The sequence below is a fragment of the Martes martes genome (genome assembly GCF_963455335.1).
Source record: "Martes martes genome assembly, contig: SUPER_18_unloc_1, whole genome shotgun sequence".
Taxonomy (NCBI): Eukaryota; Metazoa; Chordata; class Mammalia; order Carnivora; family Mustelidae; genus Martes; species Martes martes.
This window is the reverse complement of record NW_027666704.1, coordinates 2,196,881-2,214,475: the sequence shown is the minus strand read 5'-3', so window position 1 is coordinate 2,214,475 and position 17,595 is coordinate 2,196,881. Positions and strand designations below refer to the sequence as shown.

Genomic DNA, 17,595 nt, shown 5'->3' with positions numbered 1-17,595 from the left:
GTTTGGTCAAAGAGAGCCAGTGCATTTAATCAGTCCCTTTGGGTTCCCTTATCTATGGCTCTCACCTCCCACTCTCCCAAAACATGTCTTGTTGTGGGTCCTATCTCACCTGAAGGCTTAATTTTGAACCTGTTGGTACTTTCCATCCATGATAGATTATTACCACGAATAGCTGTCTCTTTCTGAAATAATTACAGGCACACCTCAATTTATTGCACTTCTCTTAATTCCACTCACAGATACTGCATTTTTTTTTTTTTAATTGGGACTTTGGGATAACTGTGCATCATGTAAGTCTATCAGCGCCATTTTTCCAGTAGCATTTGCTCATGTTGCATCTGTGTGTCATATTTTGGTGATTCTCACAATATTCAGACTATTTCATTACTGTATTATGATCATGTCTAATCAGTGATTATGGCTTGGTGAAAACTCAGCTGATGGCTAACTTTTTTTTTTTAATAATGTATTTTTTAACTAAGGTACATACATTGTTTTTTTTAGACATAATGCTGTTGTGTACTTTATAGACTGTGGTATCACTGTAAACATAAATAAAAGTTACATTAAAGATGCACTGGGAAACCAAACAATTCGTTTGGCTCACTTTATTGTGATATTTGCTTTATTGAAGTGGTCTGGAACTGGACTTGCAATATTTCCGAGGCATGCTGTACTGTGTGGTACCTTCTTGAATTAAAAAGATACTTATCAGACTTCCTTTGTATCAGCAAGGGAAAGGCCAAGTCAGGAGAGACTTGATAGCTGTTTTCAGAGTTTATATTATAAGGAAAATTTTTGTGAGGAGCCACACCTCCTCTATAGATTCTGTATCTGGAGAGAATTTTGACTGTGGCCAGAGAACCTAGGGTGGTTATTAAACACTAATCCTTTCCCGCGAATGGGCGTCACTAACTTTGGAAATTAAAGACAAATTAGGGAGACATACCTCTTCATGATATGTGTTTGCTGGAAACTTTGTATTGAGCTAGGTCAGTGTTTTGGTGTTCTTGGTGGGATACTTTCTTACTGTGTGGGACTGACCCACATATATCAGGAAGTATAGCTTTTCTGGCCTTCCTCACTAACTGTGACAGCATTCCCAAGCCGTTAGGACTACCCCTGACTCTCCCACCTACTCCCACCTACTACCCCAGACTTTCCCACCTAATCCTGCTGCCCCCGAGAAGGCAGAGTTGGTCCTGATTGAGAAACACTGGGCTTGAATTTTGATTTGACAGTGTTAATCTTTCTGTGGAGCCTCTGTTACTCGTGATCTTTGGAAATAGGATGGTGCTTCTCTCTCTGGTGCCTTTAAATGTAGGTAAGTCAGATGACCTCCTGAACTCTGACCTCAGATGACCTGCAGCTCTAAGAATTTTAGGATTATTACCTTAAGATTCCTTACTTCCCAAGAAGTTGGCTAGGGAAGCCTTTTTTTTTTATAAGTAGGAGAGTTTAAGCCAAATGACTGGTTTTGCAACTTACTTTTGATCCTGTGGGAGGTCAGGACCCACTCTGGGATCCCCCAAACTGTGCTGCCTGCACCCTCTTCCTGCTCTGACTCTGGTAGCTCCTGTGTGAAATTTTGTAAAGTTCTTCCCGTAAGTTCAGTCCCTTTTCACAGATTTGCTTTCTGCAGCCTAGTGTTCCACTAGAAGATAAAAAAACAACTGTCTTGGAGGAAATCGCTTTTCTTTGTAAAGAATAGCATGGTTTTTAGCAACCTCTAATGACCATGCCCCCCATGCTCCCCATGCCCCCTAGTTTTTAGCATTTCTGTGGGGCAGACGATTTACTGTAAACACATTATTAGATCTGGTTAAACTTTTCTACGGCCTTAATGGGAAAAGGGGAGAGAGGGAATTTGTTACTTGAACTCTGCAATTTTAATTCTTTCCTAAAACTGGTCTTACCGGGAGTACCAGGTTGCACGCATGTGACATTGTACCTTACGATTATTTCCAGAAAGTAGCAGTACAGCACAGGTTTCCCTGCCATTTCCTAGATCAGTGATTTTCAAACTGTGTTCCAGGGTCTGAAGAGGAAGTGCCTCAAGAACTCCTTCAGGCTGCAGGGAAAGACCCAGAAGTGGCAGCGTCTCCAAGGCTCTTAACCTCATTTCTGCAGCAGCTCTCCCTTTAACATTCTTTGTAGTCTCTGAGCTCCACTTCATTTCAAGAAAGGGTTCTGCTGCTTAAATGGAGTTGGAGAATCCCTGCCCTGGAAAGACTAGGATTTGAGGGCTAAGATACCAGAGCTAGGTGGGGAGTGCCTTCTGTTTCCCCCCATGATGCTTCCTGGGGACCTGGTTTGAGCTTCAGCTGCTGTTCCCGAGAGTTCTCTCTGGTCTCCATTTAACGCCTCTCCAGCTCTTTTTTTAAAGGCATCACTGTAGTTTTGAATGTTTTTTAGGATTTTTAGAAATAGCAGGACCCAGACAATTGTTGTAATCTGTAAATTGATGGAAGTATGCATCTAGTCTTTAAATGCAAATTAACTGATATCACAGGGACCGATCTTTTCTGCTTTTCTCTAGTGTCCCTTAAAAATCTATGACAGTGAAACTGTTTTTTTCTCACCCATTGTTTAGTTTCATAACAGCTTTTTTTTCCTATTTGATTTTTCTTGGTGTTACTGGCTAGTGCTGCGGTCTGATTCTGTTGGCCTATAACAGAAAACATTACTCAGTCCATCTCTCCTTCCTAGTTTGACATAAATTCTTCACATTCACCTTTTAATTTCTTACTCATTTTTCTTCCCTTCCCTTCCTTTCTCATTCATCCTATTTCCTTTCCACCTTTTACTCCTCCGCCTTCCCCATTCTTTACCGGGTAGTATTTATCTCCGAGCCAAATGATACCTAAAGATATTTTCTTATTTTACTAACTTTGCTTTTGACTCTATAAGTTATATAAAAGGTAATGTATAATTTAACCATATAATCACATAGATAAACATTTTGTAGGTTCAGGAGGCCCTTGGGGCTGAATTACTGTGGTTGCTCTGAATGTATGTGGGGGTGCTTGATTTGCATGGACTCTTCCATTTTTGTCCCTTTTTTTCCAGGTTGCTAGGAAGAGGCTCAATGTTTGTGTTTTCACCAGATCAGTTTCAGAGACTGCTAAAAATTAATCCAGACTGGAAAACCCACAGACTTCTTGATTTAGGTGCTGGAGATGGAGAAGTCACAAAAATCATGAGCCCTCATTTTGAAGAAATTTATGCCACTGAACTGTCTGAAACTATGATATGGCAGCTTCAGAAGAAGAAATACAGGTATAATTTTTAGACTTGGTTTGGGGTGTATTTCTTGGTTTTAGATGTATTTCTTCTTATTTAGTTTATGTGCTGCCAAATTGAGCAGATGAGGAGAATATTATTTAAAGGACATGAACTAGAAACAATTTTCCATGATGAGAAATTTTTTAAAACTTTCCATATTACAGTAAAGTAGAAACCGGGAGAGCAGTCGTTTTCCTTTGTCACTATCATTGCTAGAGGAGATGGCACTATAGACGGAGAAAGGCGGGTGAGGGACAGCTTGATAAAGGGAGATCAGATGTAGAGACTTTTCCTTGATTGGACTCTGACATTCTGAAAGCTTGGATTTTGTTTTTGTTTTTGTTTTTCAGTGAAAAAAATTTTTTTACTATGGTAAACTACATAACATAGAATTTACCATTTTAACCATTCTTAAGAGTACAGTTAGTGGTATTAGATACATTTATGTTGTGTAACCATCACCACCGTCCATCTCTAGAACCTTTTTGTTTTTCCCACTGAAACTCTGTACCCATCAAACACTTATTCCCCAAATCACCGCCCTGCCCTTCCCTGGCCCCTGGAAACCACCATTCTATGTTGTGTCTCTACAAATTTGACTATTCTGGGAACCAGAAATAGGAATTATACATTATTTGTCCTCTTGTGACTGGCTTATGTCACTAACTGTAATGTCTTCAGGGTTCATCCATGTGGTGGCATGTATCAGAATCTCCTTCCTTTTTAAGTATGGATGATACTTCATTGAATGGATATACCACACTTTGCTTATCCATTCATCTGTCAGTGGGTAGCCTCCATCTTTTAGCTATCATGAATAAATGCTTCTACGAACACGAGTGTACAAATGACTGTTCGAGTTTCTGCTTTCGCTTTTGGTTGTATACTCAGAAGTATAATTGCTGGATTATATGGTAAGACTATGTTTAATTTTTTTAGGAATTGTCATACCATTTTCCATAGCAGCTGCACCATTTTACATCTCACCAGCAATGCACAAGGTTTCCCGTTTCTCTGTATCCTCACCAATACTTGTTATTTATTTATTTATTTATTTTTGATACTAGCCATCCTAATGGGCAAGAAGTGTCAAATCTTGGTTTTAAGGCCATCTCCTTCTTGAAAGGCTTAGGAAGAAGGTGTTCCTTATTTAGTATGGATTCTACTGAATGGGAGAAGAAGGTACTGGGTACAGAATGCAGGAGGTGAGATTAGAGCCTGCCTCCTCCGATATTTTGGAAGCCAGGCTGAGCCTTACGAAAAACGGAGAAAAGAATTATGCACTCACTTTCCTATCCACCTGTTTCTGCTCATATACACTAACCCTAGAGACAGAGCATTGGTGTAGCTCTCGGAGCTGGACTGGATTGAACATTGGCAAAATATGGAAATGTTTAGCTTGGAGAAGAGAAGACCAAGTAGGAAGGGGGTAGAAGGGAAGGTTATGATCAACAAATGTAAAGGGGTTTTATATGGAAAGAGGAGTAAGTGTTCTTTTTGGTATAATCATACACAGCTCTCCCTCAGAGCTGAGGTAGAGTTTAGATATTGACCTTCCTAATGGCTCGAGCATCCAAGTCCTTGCCACTCTCCATGTTTAAATAGCTGTTAGGGATGCTGTTAAAGGAGACTTTTATCTGCGTGTGGTTGAACTCCTTGATTTGTAAGATCCCCGTTAGCTCCAGCAGTCCGTCTCAGGTTAGATCCTGGAGGACCTGTGTGGTAATAACTGAAGTATTTCTTCGCTTAGAAATTAATGCAGCATTTCCAAACTTAGAATGTTTTGGCCTTTGTTTTAACAATGACTTAAATCATGCCAAATTCCTAATCTGGGGCTTTCCTTCCACTTAAAAAAAAAAAAGTTTTGAAAGTGCGTGTGGGGAGGAAGGTATTTGAAACATCTTCATTCCCCTCCTACCCACTCAGGCCCTTTTCGTTCCTTGGTTGCCGTTGAAGCCCTTCTTGAGACTAAACGCCTGAATGGTATTATCAGTGAAACTTAGATGTTTGAATTAATAATTCATTGTATCTGGAGTTTACGTGGTATGTAGCCTAGTAGTAAACTTTTTCCCATATGAAAAAATGCTTAAGTTTTTTCCCTAATATGTAGCACATATGCCAAAATCTATTTGCAGTTTGACTTAAATAGGAAATTCATGCTGGTTGCTATTCCCTCCACGTATTATTAGTATTAAATATAAACATATTCACAGAAGTGGTGTTTTTTGGCACAGTCTGAGATTTTAATGAGGAAGTAGTATCTTACTAAGGTTAGGGTTCATCCAGCCATGATGGCAGAGCAGACTTGTAGCTTAATACCTTGTTTTTTTAACTTGAGAGCTAGCTATTTTCTGTTTCTCTTCAATATCTGAGTTCATGAAAAACTGGCTTTTTAATAAAGGTTCTGACTGTCATTTTTGAAATGATACACAGAAAATAGCCGTGTTTTTCCTCTTTGTTTCCAAGATATCACTAGGCCAGAGAACCTGATTGTAGAACTTAAGGATGTGGCTTTGATTTTTAAAACAAAACAATAATTTTTCTTTATAGTGTTTGTGTTTTGCTTTTTATTTAGGATTTATCAAAATACTGATTGCTTTCTTCTGTAAAATATATTTTAAATCTTCCTGGAAGATAAACTATTATTTTAACTTGTTTTCTTGAAAATAGTAATTCCAGGGTTAGAAATAACCTGTTTTGGAAAAGCCACAGACATAGGAAAGGATTATACAATTAATTTTTGATTGTGTGCACTATTGAACAGTTCCACAATTGAAGTGACAGTACATAAAAAAAAAGAATCTGTGGCAGGGAAAAATTTTGGCAGCATATGTTTTCCTTTCTTGGTGTGCTTCACCAAGAGTTAGTGCCAAAATCAGTTTAGGTGACCTGAAGGGTAGTTTGTAAGATGATGGAGGAAATACAGGTGTGGCAAGATGCAGAGCTGTGAGGGTGTGGGTTTAGGGTTAAATTCACATAGACTCTTCAAACATGGGTAATCAAAAAGGAATTGTCTGTACATTTTTAATACCAGAGAACAGATCTTTAATGTAAATTTGAAAGATGCCAGACTTTAATCCATTATCAGGAGGTTTGGGATCTTTCTTGCAAAGAAAATATTATAGTTAAGAATTCTATTTCTCGGGACGCCTGGGTGGCTCAGTTGGTTAAGCAGCTGCCTTCGGCTCAGGTTATGATCCTAGCATCCTGGGATCAAGTCCCACATCGGGCTCCTTGCTCGGCAGGGAGTCTGCTTCTCCCTCTGCCTCCATCTGCCAGTGCTCTCTCTCTCTCTCTGACAAATAAATAAATAAAATCTTTAAAAAAAAAAAAAAAGAATTCTATTTCTCGGGCACCTGGGTGGCTCAGTTGGTTGGGTGACTGCCTTCAGCTCAGGTCGTGATCCCATGGTCCCAGGATCAAGCCCCTCATCAGGCTCTCTGCTCAGTGGGGAGCCTGCTTCTCCCTCTCTCTCTGCCCCTCCCCCTGCTTATATTCTCTCTCTCATTCGCTCTCTGTCAAATAAATAAAATCTTAAAAAAAAAAAGAATTCTATTTCTCATGTTAACATCCTCTTTATTTTCTCTTTTTAATGAAGAGATGTTGGAGACTGTAGTGCAGACTACCCTTCACTGTCAGCCCACCACCCTGGCAGCATTCATTCACAGACCGAGTGTCAGGCTCTGTCTTGCCTTAGCTAGGGAGAGCGGGTTCACTGACCTGAAAAGTGCACTAGGAGAGTTTCCAAGGTGCCATTTTTACTCTGCCAGGGACTTGCAGTGTGTTTGGGACAAGTCACTTCTTCCCCTGCTCTCATGAAGAAATCTTTTTTTTTTTTTAAAGATTTTATTTATTTATTTGACAGACAGAGATCACAAGTAGGCAGAGAGGCAGGCAGAGAGAGGAGGAAGCAGGCTCCTTGCTGAGCAGAGAGCCTGATGGCAGGGCTCGATGCCAGGACCCTGAGATCATGACCTGAGCCGAAGGCAGAGGCTTTAACCCACTGAGCCACCCAGGCGCCCCTCATAAGGAAATCTTAACCATGGGTCTCATTGCTGGGCTAACGTGCAGTTTGAGCGGAGCCAATACATTTGTCTTCATTGGTGGAACTGAGTTTATAGATGAAAAATCACCAAACAAAAGTAAAGAAGTTAGGCTTCTAAATGTGTAGCTATAACTGTCCCTGTGTTAAAGCCATAATTTTCTGTTAGGAGCATGTCTTTCTTTCAAAGCCTGCAGGTAAAGGACACCTGGGTGGCTCAGTCATTGAGCGTCTGCCTTCGGCTCAGGTCACGATCTCAGGGTCCTGGGATTGAGCCCGCGTATGGGACTCCCTGATCAGCGGGAAGCCTGCTTCTCCCTCTCCCACTCCCACTCCCCCTGCTTGTGTTCCCTCTTTTGCTGTGTCTCTCTGTCAAATAAATTTTTTAAAAAAATTAAATTAAAAAAAAAATCTGCAGGTAATTCAGAGATGGATTTAGTGAAATTATCCTAGATTAAAACATGATAATAATGCTCGGCTTCTGCTTCCTTGTAGGTGGGCTTAAGACTTTTTTTGTTCTGTTTTGTTTTAAATCAAGTATATGATTTATTTGTTTTTGCGATTTATGAATTAAAACAGGCTATTTGACTAAGGTATTAATATACAAATAGTCCTTTTTAATGGTTTATCTCGGTTTTTAAAATGGGAATTGATTAACATTTGTATCTCAAAAGTAGGATCTTTATAGTTTGAATGAGCTAAATCTAGTTTCTAAAGTCATCATTGCAGGGGCACCTGGGTGGCTCAGTGGGTTAAAGCCTGTGCCTTTGGCTCAGGTCATGATCCCAGGGTCCTGGGATCGAGCTCCGCATCGGGCTCTCTGCTCAGCAGGGAGCCTGATTCACCCCCCCCCCCCCCGCCTGCCTCTCTGCCTACTTATGATCTGTCAAATAAATAAAATTTTAAAAAATAAATAAATAAAATCATCATTGCAGTTACAAGTTCAGTACAACAGCGTGAGTTTGGAACCCTAATGCCCTGCTTAATTCAAGCAACAAAGGAGTCTGACTAGTCCCTTGAAGTTGGTTAGAGTGTTGTTTTGGAGTTATTTAAAAAATAATTATTTAAAAAAATTAGTTATTTAAAAAAAATCTAAACTGAAAAGAAGATGCAGCTGAATGGTTTGTGTTTCTTTTATTCTACTATTTGAAAATGCTCTCAAATATCACTATTTTAATGAGTTTCCTAAAACAGCCCTCATTATACTTCTAGAATTTTCTAAGATAAATCTACTGTACCTACTCAGCATTATCAGAGACTTGTTTACCAAAGATCCTTTCTCTTGTTTCCTTTTTTTCCCCTGCCTCTGTCATAACATGCCTCACCTGCCAAATGCTGATTGTCATAACCAAGCAGCAGTAATTTACAGAATTGCCTTAATGGTGTGGTTAACAAAGACTCTTAATAAGAGAATTCCTTCTCTCAGTGGATGAAACATTGTAAAGGACTTAGAAATGTTCTGAGAGCGAGGGAGAGGGAGGGAGAGAGCGAGAGACTGAGGGCTGAGAGTGGTATGTTAACTGTGCTCTTCCCTTGCAGTTTTAATAGGATGTCCTGTGCTTTGTCGTTTTCTATATAGTTACTCAGATACGAAGATTCTAGGGTATGAAATGGCATCTCTCACCTGGGAACAGAGATGTGTTCAAAGGCCATAGGTTGTAAATGGAATTTATCTTATATCACCCCCAGCAATTCTTAAAAATAGGAGGAACCCCAGGAATAGAAAACATGAATATAGGTTGTATTTTATTATTAAATTCCAATGGATGTAGAAAGTGGGATTTTTTTGTTCATTTGATGTTCAAGAATTTTTTTTTTTTTAAGATTTTATTTATTTATTTGACAGAGATCACAAGTAGGCAGAGAGGCAGGCAGAGAGAGAGGAGGAAGCAGGCCCCCTGCCGAGCAGAGAGCCCGATGCGGGGCTCGATCCCAACACCCTGGGATCATGACCTGAGCCGAAGGCAGAGGCTTTAACCCACTGAGCCACCCAGGCGCCCCGATGTTCAAGAATTTAATGGCCTATTTCAAAAGATGTATTTATCCATTTTAGAAAGAGAGGGTGGGGGAGGGAGGGTAGGCAAAAGGAGAGAATCCTTCAAGCTGATCCTCCTACCCTGTCGCTGAGCACAGAGCCTGATGTGGAGCTCGAGCCTATGACCCATGAGATCATAACTCATGTGATCATGACTCAAGAGATCATGACCTGAGCCAAAACCAAGAGTTTGAAGCTCAACTGACTGAGCCACCCAGGCACCCTACTAACCTTGATTCCTGAGCTTAGAATTACTAACTCACAGTTCCCCAGATCTCAGCAACTGGTTGAGCTACTAAAAGAAAAGGTGACTTCCTGTATTTTGCTTAAAGTTCAAAAGAGGGCCGCCTCTTTTTGACACCCAGTCAGTTAAGCAGCTGCCTTTGGCTCAGGTCATGATCCTAGGGTCCTGGGATAGAGCCCTGCGTCATGCTCCCTGCTCAGTGGGGAGCCTGCTTCTCCGTCTCCCTCTGCCTGCTTGTGCTCTCTCTGTTTCTTTATCAAATAAATAAATAAAACTTTTAAAAAATTATATTCAAAAGAGGTAGTTTTAAATGAATAGAATGTTTTTAGGTTAAGAAAAAAGAATTTGATGGCCTAGTTATAACCATTTTTATCACTTTATATCTTCATACATATTAAACATGATTAGTTCTTACAAAGGAAGTATAAGTTTTTAGATTTGGAAATAGGTGAAATGCTAAATTTAAAGAAATATGGTTGCTGTTTTTCTTTGCCTGGCCATTTTATTACTGCAAGTATAAATTATAAATGAAAGATCTTGCATTTACTTTGATTTAGAAGATAATGTTAGCACGTGTACTGGCATTTCAATTACTCTTAAAGATGTCTTTCAGGGGGTTTATGTCAATCAAGTTCTTTCTGATGTTTTCAGAGTGCTTGGTATAAACGAATGGCAGAATACAGGGTTCCAGTATGATGTCATCAGCTGCTTGAATTTGCTGGACCGCTGTGATCAGCCCCTGACTTTGTTAAAAGATATCAGAAGTGTCTTGGAGCCAACTAGAGGCAGGGTCATCCTCGCCCTGGTTTTACCCTTTCATCCCTATGTGGAAAACGGTAAGTGTGGTCAGGTCGCCTCTTACCCAGCATTGATGTTTATTGGTGTTTGTGATTCTGTTTTCTTAGAATAGCCTGGAATTTAAAGGACTATGGTTAATTCATGTAAAATATCACCTTGGCTAATGCTCATCTTAATGCAGATTTGCAGTGGTAATAATGAATACTCAGCTGGGTCTGCCTTCTTGAAATTGAAAACCTGAAATGTGTCGATATTTTCTGCTCCTAAATGGAGCCTAAACCATTTGTTTATTAGCTTATAAGCCTAGTCAAGAAATAAATGATGCCTTTTAGTTTACCTGTATATATTGCCGAATGTCCTGGTTGATTTGTACTTTACATCTCTTATTCCAGATTCTCAAAATGATAAATGCTGTTATCTTTTTACCCTTCTAAAGACCATTTGTGTTCCAGCATGTATCATTTCTTTGTGTGACATTTGGTTTGTTGATTGCATACTCTTGCTCTTCAACAGTACGGAATGAAGAATATATTAAAAGAAATGCTTTGATTTCATAGAACTTCATGTTTACAGTGACCTGGTTGTAGTCACATTAACTCGTGGTTTTAGCTAGCAAGGTTTGCATTTCAGGTCATGTTGAAAGTTATGACTTAAACCTCTCCTTTGCATTTTCACAAGTTAATGTGCACATAAAAATTATTGTATAAGTAATACATGTTAATATTTTAAAATCTTTAGTTTTCCCATTTTACTGTCTAGTTCAGCCTTACATTCAAAAACTCCAAGAGCTTGCAGACATTTTTAAGGAACCCATTACTATTTTGCAAGCATTATAGTTAACAAATATATGTGAAAATCTGTCTTAGGGAATAATGCTCATGTTTGCTTATCACCATGGAAATCCAATGTAAATCATTGCCATTCACTTGCTCCTTCATATCTTTTTGTCCTTATTTTTTTCCCCTCAGGTCATAGTCCCTTCAGATTAAACGCTTGCTTTAACATTTACCAAATGATTTTAGATTTATGTTGATGATGGGAGAAATGGAAAATTCTTTAGACATAAGAGGGTGGAAAAAGAGCTCAGGTAGACCTGATAGTCCCTCCCCCATCTAACTTCTTCATTTTTACATTCCTGGTGTAGAATCACTTGTCATGGTAAAGAAGACATTGCTTTAAGTTGTGTGTGTGTGTGTGTGTGTGTGTGTGTACTACAGTGAAAACCCTAGTAAATGTCCTTGATAATTCAGCAACCTGACCTTTTTTCAGTGCTATTCCCTGTGTAATTAAGTCTCCACTCCATCTCTGCATTGCAATCACTAGTCATCAGGTTGCAAGGTCCCAGTTTCCTGTGTCCTGTTGGGCAACCACATGATAGAATTTTAGTGCTATTTCCTGGCATAGCAGGAGGTGGAAGAGCACGGGAAGAAACATCAGTCTAACCATGAATTTTATTTCCTTGTGTTGCTCACACTAAAAATTGAGAGGAAATCCAACTGGACAAGGCCTGAAAACAAGCTCCTTGATTGTGGGCACATAGCACAGAGTTGCCTGTTGAGTCCAAGGAGTCTGACATGTGACACATAGCAAACCTGAGACAAGAAGGTTTGTTGCTGTGGGTGACCTTTAGTGACCTATAAATTTTGCAGATTGCTCTACAGCACTCTATTATTGCTTCCTTTTTCTAAGTCACTAATTAGATCCTGATGATTTCCATGTGACACGGTGTGAGGACTATGAACTGCAAAGTGACCTTGCTGTGTGAGTTCATGAATACTGGGCTGTTTTAAGAATATCAGAGTGTGCTTGGCATACTTGGCTCAGTCTGTTTTTTAACAAAAACCCAATTGTAGATGCAGTGATTTTTTGTGATTTTTTTTTTTGACTTGTCTTTAAGTCAAACCACAGCAATTTTGTTACTTAGGTTAATTTGGAAAAGAAATGTAAAATGTGTCTTTCTAATTCCAATTTCAGTTTATTTGGTTTACTGACCCAGTTTTGGTTAGGGGTTACTAAATGTTTAATTTTTAAAAAACTGTAATTTTTATAAAAAATGCGATTCATGGTAAAAAGAGTTCAAGCACTTAGCAAGAGGGTATACATGAAAATTTTCTCATTCATCCCATTTCCATAGTCTTGTTTGGGTCTCTTGAATATTCTTAAGATAGTCTCTGCAAATATAACTCTGTGTGCACATGAAAAAATTGATTATCTAATTAAATCCCATTGTAAATCCTTTGGTTGCCTTTTTCCACTTTAGTGTATCTAGAAAATTACTCCTTACCAGCACATATGTACCTACATCGTCATCTGGATATAAGCAGTGGCATGCTGGAGCTGGTTTTACTGGCTCTTGAGAGCTGATTATTATATTGTTGTGAAGTTAGTGAAATAGTCATTCAACAGGACTGTTATTGAAACTGACCATTGTATGGTCAATGGTGGGAGCATGTAAATCTTGAAAATCGGCAAACACAATAGCCTTTCTCCTCTCCAGGGTGGTTGGTAAACATTTACCAGCACACCAATGGATATATAACTTTACTTGAGGAAGCCCCTGTTTATGTACTTTTAGGTACCAGCAGTTTGCTTTATAAATAATAGTGGAATGAACACATTCTTAGCAGGTCTTTGTACATGTGTAAGTATGGATCAGGTTGCTTTCTGCTTTAAGAAACAGAAGGAGCAGGGTGCCTGGGTGGTCAGCCAATACTTGGTTTCGGCTCAGGTCCTGATCTCAGAGTCTTGACATTGAGCCCGGTGTTGGACTCCACGCCCAGCGTAGAGTCTCTTAAGACTCTCTCTCCTTCTCTCTTTGCCCCCCTCCCAACCCTCCTTGCTCTGTCTCTCTCTCTTTAAAAATGAAGAGTTTATTTTAGGAAAGCAGTTCTATGGTTGGATTAATTCTGTTATACTATTAATTCTGTTAAAGTTCAAAACCTGCTTTCCTTTCTTCATATTCAGTGTATTGGCATTCCTTTTAGAATTACAAAATGGCTAATGTAGTGCCAAATGTCATGTGTAGGCATGACAAAATCTTGAACAGAGAGGGGCAGCTGGGTGACTTAGGCAATTAACCTCCTGACTCTTGATTTCCACTCAGGTCATGATCTCAAGATTGGAGCCCCACATTGGGCTCTACACTGCGTGTGGAGCCTGCTTAAGATTCTCCCTCTGTCCTTCCCCATTGTACCCCCCCACCCCGGAAAAAAAATCTTGAAAAGAGAGGACCATTCTCCCCCATACTTTTTTTTTTTTTTTTTTTTTAAATAAGTGAGGGAAACCTTCCCCAGAAATCTCCCCATCACTTTAGGGCCCATTGTAAAGGGTAGGGGCATATGTTTCTGCCCAGCAGCAACTGTTGAGGGGTATAGGACAGTCATGACACATTATCTGGGTCTGGGAGAGGGTCCTCTGCCCTGAGCATATTTACACTGTTGGACTGAGCTTACAATGAAGGTGGAAGGGAATTGGTACTCTTATGCCACAGAATATCTTCATTCATTTGAAAGTATTTACTGAGTGCCTAGATGCTGGAGATACAGCAAGTGGAAAACACACAGATACCCTTGCCCTCATGGAGCTTAGTTCTAGTGAGGAAGAAAGGAAACAAATGGCATGCTGTTGGTGATAAATGTTACAGAGAAAATAAACTGTAAAAGCAAGAAAGGGACATCTGGAATTGGGGATGGGTTTGGGTGCTTTAATTTTATTTTTATTATTTATTTATTTTTAAAAGATTTTATTGGGGCGCCTGGGTGGCTCAGTGGGTTAAGCCTCTGCCTTCAGCTTAGGTCATGATCTCAGGGTCCTGGGATTGAGCCCTGCATCGGGCTCTCTGCTTAGCGGGGAGCCTGCTTCCTCCCTTCTCTCTGTCTGCCTCTCTACCTGCTTGTGATCTCTCTCTGTCAAATAAATAAAATTAAAAAAGAAAAAGATTTTATTTATTTATTTGAGACAGAGCGAGCAAGAGAACACAAGCTGGGGGGAGGGATAGAGAGAGAGTGAGACCCAAACTCCCCACTGAGCAAGAAGCCTGACAATGTGGAGCTCAATCCCAGGATGCTGGGATCATGACCTGAGTGAGCCACAGGCAGAGCCACCCAGGCACCCCCGTGTTTTTAACTTTTAATTTTTTTTCCCAGCTTTTGGGAAATTGACAAATAAAAATTATATGTATTTAAGGTATGCAGCATGATGATTAATATGCATACATGTTGTGAATTATTGCTACAGTCTAATGCATTCATCACCTCGCATAGTTACCCTTTTTTGTGTGTGATAACACTTAAGATCTCTTTTTTTTTTAGCAAACTTCAGGTGTGCAGTATAAGGTTGCTTACTGTAGTCTTCATGCTGTACGTTAGATCCCCAGAACTTACTGTCACTGGAAGTTTGTGCCCTTTGACCAGTGTCTCCCTATTTTCCCCACCCTCCAGCCCCAGGCAACCACTGTTCTAATGTCTGGTTCTACGAGTTTGACTTGTTTAGATTCCACATGTAAGTGGGATCAGCAGTATTTATCTTTCTGTGTCTGGCTTGTTTCACTTACCATAATGTCCTCCAGTTTCATCCGTGTTGTAGCAAGTGGCTCTTTCATCATAGTTTAGAATGAATGGTAGGTGTACATACCCAAGCAATTGATTTTTTTTGTCTGTACTAATTTTGTAATCTTTTACATTTTTCAATTATTTTAGTGTCTCCAGTAGTTTCTGTATTGACTCTCTTGCGTTTCCTCGATACATCTACAAATGGTTTTGCTACTTACTTTCCATGTTTAGACTTTTTTTGTCCAAGTGAAATGGTAGTTAATTCCAGAAAATGTTTTTTAAAATGGTAGGCATTTTTATCTTATTTTTTACTTTAATGAGAATATTTCTACTTTATTATATGATGCTGTCTTTTGGCTTGAGATTGCTGTTGTTTGGCTTGAAATCATCTTCTTCTAAATCTTGTTTCATTAAGAGCTTAAAAAGTCAGGAATCACTGTTGAATTTTGTTACCTGTATATTCAACATCTATGGAGATAGTCATTCTGTTTTTTCTCCTTTGACTTGTTAAATTATTAGTATGTGTATACTGTATATCCACCCTTGCATTTCCGGGCTTAGATGGGATAGTCTTCTTGTAATGCATTGCCAGATTGTATTTATAAAAATTCTAAATGAATATGTTAGCAAAATATTGATGACTAATGATTGATTTATATCTCATCTTTTATTTTTTGGAGGGTGTTATCTTTGTCATATTTTGGTATCAATATTCTGCTGGCTTTGTGAAAACATAATTTGGCTGTTTTTCCTCCATGCTCTGGAACACTTTAAATTGCATGTGGTTCTCTGTTCTTGGAAAGTTTGGTAGAATTCTCCTGTGAAACCAGCGAGGTTGGTGCCTATTGAGAAGTAGCCTTTGGCAACTTTCTTACTTTAGTCTAGGGCCCTTGTTCTGGTTAAATTAGGCATATTTAGTCTTAAACTCCCATTATAAGTCTAAAGAGAAATAAGCAAGACTGGTAAGACTGTTGCATGGAAAGAGCTTGGGCTCTGAGGCCCTGTTTGAAACATGGGCCTCTTGTTAAGGTTTGTGTGTCATCTCTAAGAGTGGGGCTGATCCTTACCTCGAGGTTTGTCCTGAGTATTAAAGAGTCTAATGTATCGGAGAGTGCCCTACCGTGTCTGTCTCAGTGTTGATAATTTAATACGCATTAGATTTAGGTCATCCCATTCTGTCCTGTTACTTTGATTTTGTTTATGGCTTTATTAATCCTATGTTCACAGTCCTTCAGTATTGAAATATTTGAAGTATGTGTCCTTCAGGTCTGAGACCTCACTCTTCTCAGAGTAACCATCATAATTTGATGACTTCATTAGGCATTGTAACTTCTCAAAGTGTGCACTGCCCATTGGTTAGTATGACTTGATCCCATAGAATCTTCACTCTTTGCCTGTGATCTAGGGGTCCCAGATTCACTCAGGTCTGATGTAGCAGAGAAAGGGAAATTACTTACTCTGGAAATCCTGCTAACCTCGGGGCGCCTGGGTGGCTCAGTGGGTTAAAGCCTCTGCCTTTGGCTCAGGTCATGATCCCAGGGTCCTAGGATGGAGCCCCGCATTGGGCTCTCTGCTCAGCAGGGAGCCTGCTTCCCCTTCTCTCTCTGCCTGCCTCTCTGCCTACTTGTGATCTCTGTCTGTCAAATAAATAAATGAAATCTTTAAAAAAAAAAAAAATCCTGGGGCACCTGGGTGGCTCAGTGGGTTAGGCCGCTGCCTTCGGCTCAGGTCATGATCCCAGAGTCCTGGGATCGAGTCCCGCATCGGGCTCTCTGCTCAGCGGGGTGCCTGCTTTCCTCTCTCTCTCTGCCTGCCTCTCTGTCTACTTGTGGTCTCTTTCTGTCAAATAAATGGGTGAAATCTTTAAAAAAAAAAAAAATCCTGCTAACCTCTTTCAGTATGTGGTTTAAGTGCCCTTGTCTAAAGGGTAGGGTGTGTAGACACCAGAACCACATCTTTCTGGTTTCTCTCCTGTTGGGAATTGTTTCAGTATTATTTTCTTCTCATTGTCATGGGAAACTCAAATCTAAACAGAAAGCTGTAGTTTAATTTTTTCCAATGAAAATTCTAGATGCTCAGCTAGTAGGATAGTTACTGCCAGGGATTCAACCAACACTGCTTACAGTGAGGGGCGAGGGTTGATGGCTAGGGAGTGGAGTGTGCTTCATATCTCAGTTGACATGCTGAAAAAATATTTTTCTATAGAAACAGTGTTCATGTGTATTCATATAAAGGTATTGGAGAGCCTAGTTTTTACCGGGCAGTGCTAGGCCGTGGGATACAAAGATAATGAAAAACTTGCTTCTAGTCTTAAGATACTTGCAGAATCATACAGAAGACAGATGTAAGCAGACAATGGCAGGATAGTCTGATAAGAAATATGACAAGTACTATGGGTATAGAGAAGGGGAGTCATAGAAGGTTTCATTAAGAGGTGGCATTTGAGCTGTGTTTGTATCTGAGAAGCATTTTACCAGGCAGAGGGCACAACATATGCAAAAGCATGAGAGTGTAAACAAGGTGGGATTAGGGAAGGACAAGGTCATTGTGACCCAAGAGTGGCATGAAAGAAAGGCCTTTGACTGGGTAATAGTCTAGCACCCAATAGATGTTGTTTGCTAGATGGATAAATAAAAGAAGG

At 39.7% G+C, this 17,595-nt stretch overlaps 1 protein-coding gene across 3 annotated transcripts in view; it reads left to right on the top strand.

Moving 5' to 3' along the window:
* The window catches only part of METTL9 (methyltransferase 9, His-X-His N1(pi)-histidine), a 47,323-nt gene that overhangs the window by 14,489 nt on the left and 15,239 nt on the right, over positions 1–17,595 (top strand). For 2 of the 3 annotated variants that reach the window (XM_080831686.1, XM_080831687.1), the window contains exons 3-4: positions 3,070–3,279; positions 10,258–10,442. In XM_080831686.1, coding sequence (XP_080687812.1) covers positions 3,070–3,279; positions 10,258–10,442 — 395 coding nt within the window. The remainder of the gene's footprint in view (positions 1–3,069; positions 3,280–10,257; positions 10,443–17,595) is intronic. The other variant, XM_080831688.1, reaches the window with a different exon arrangement.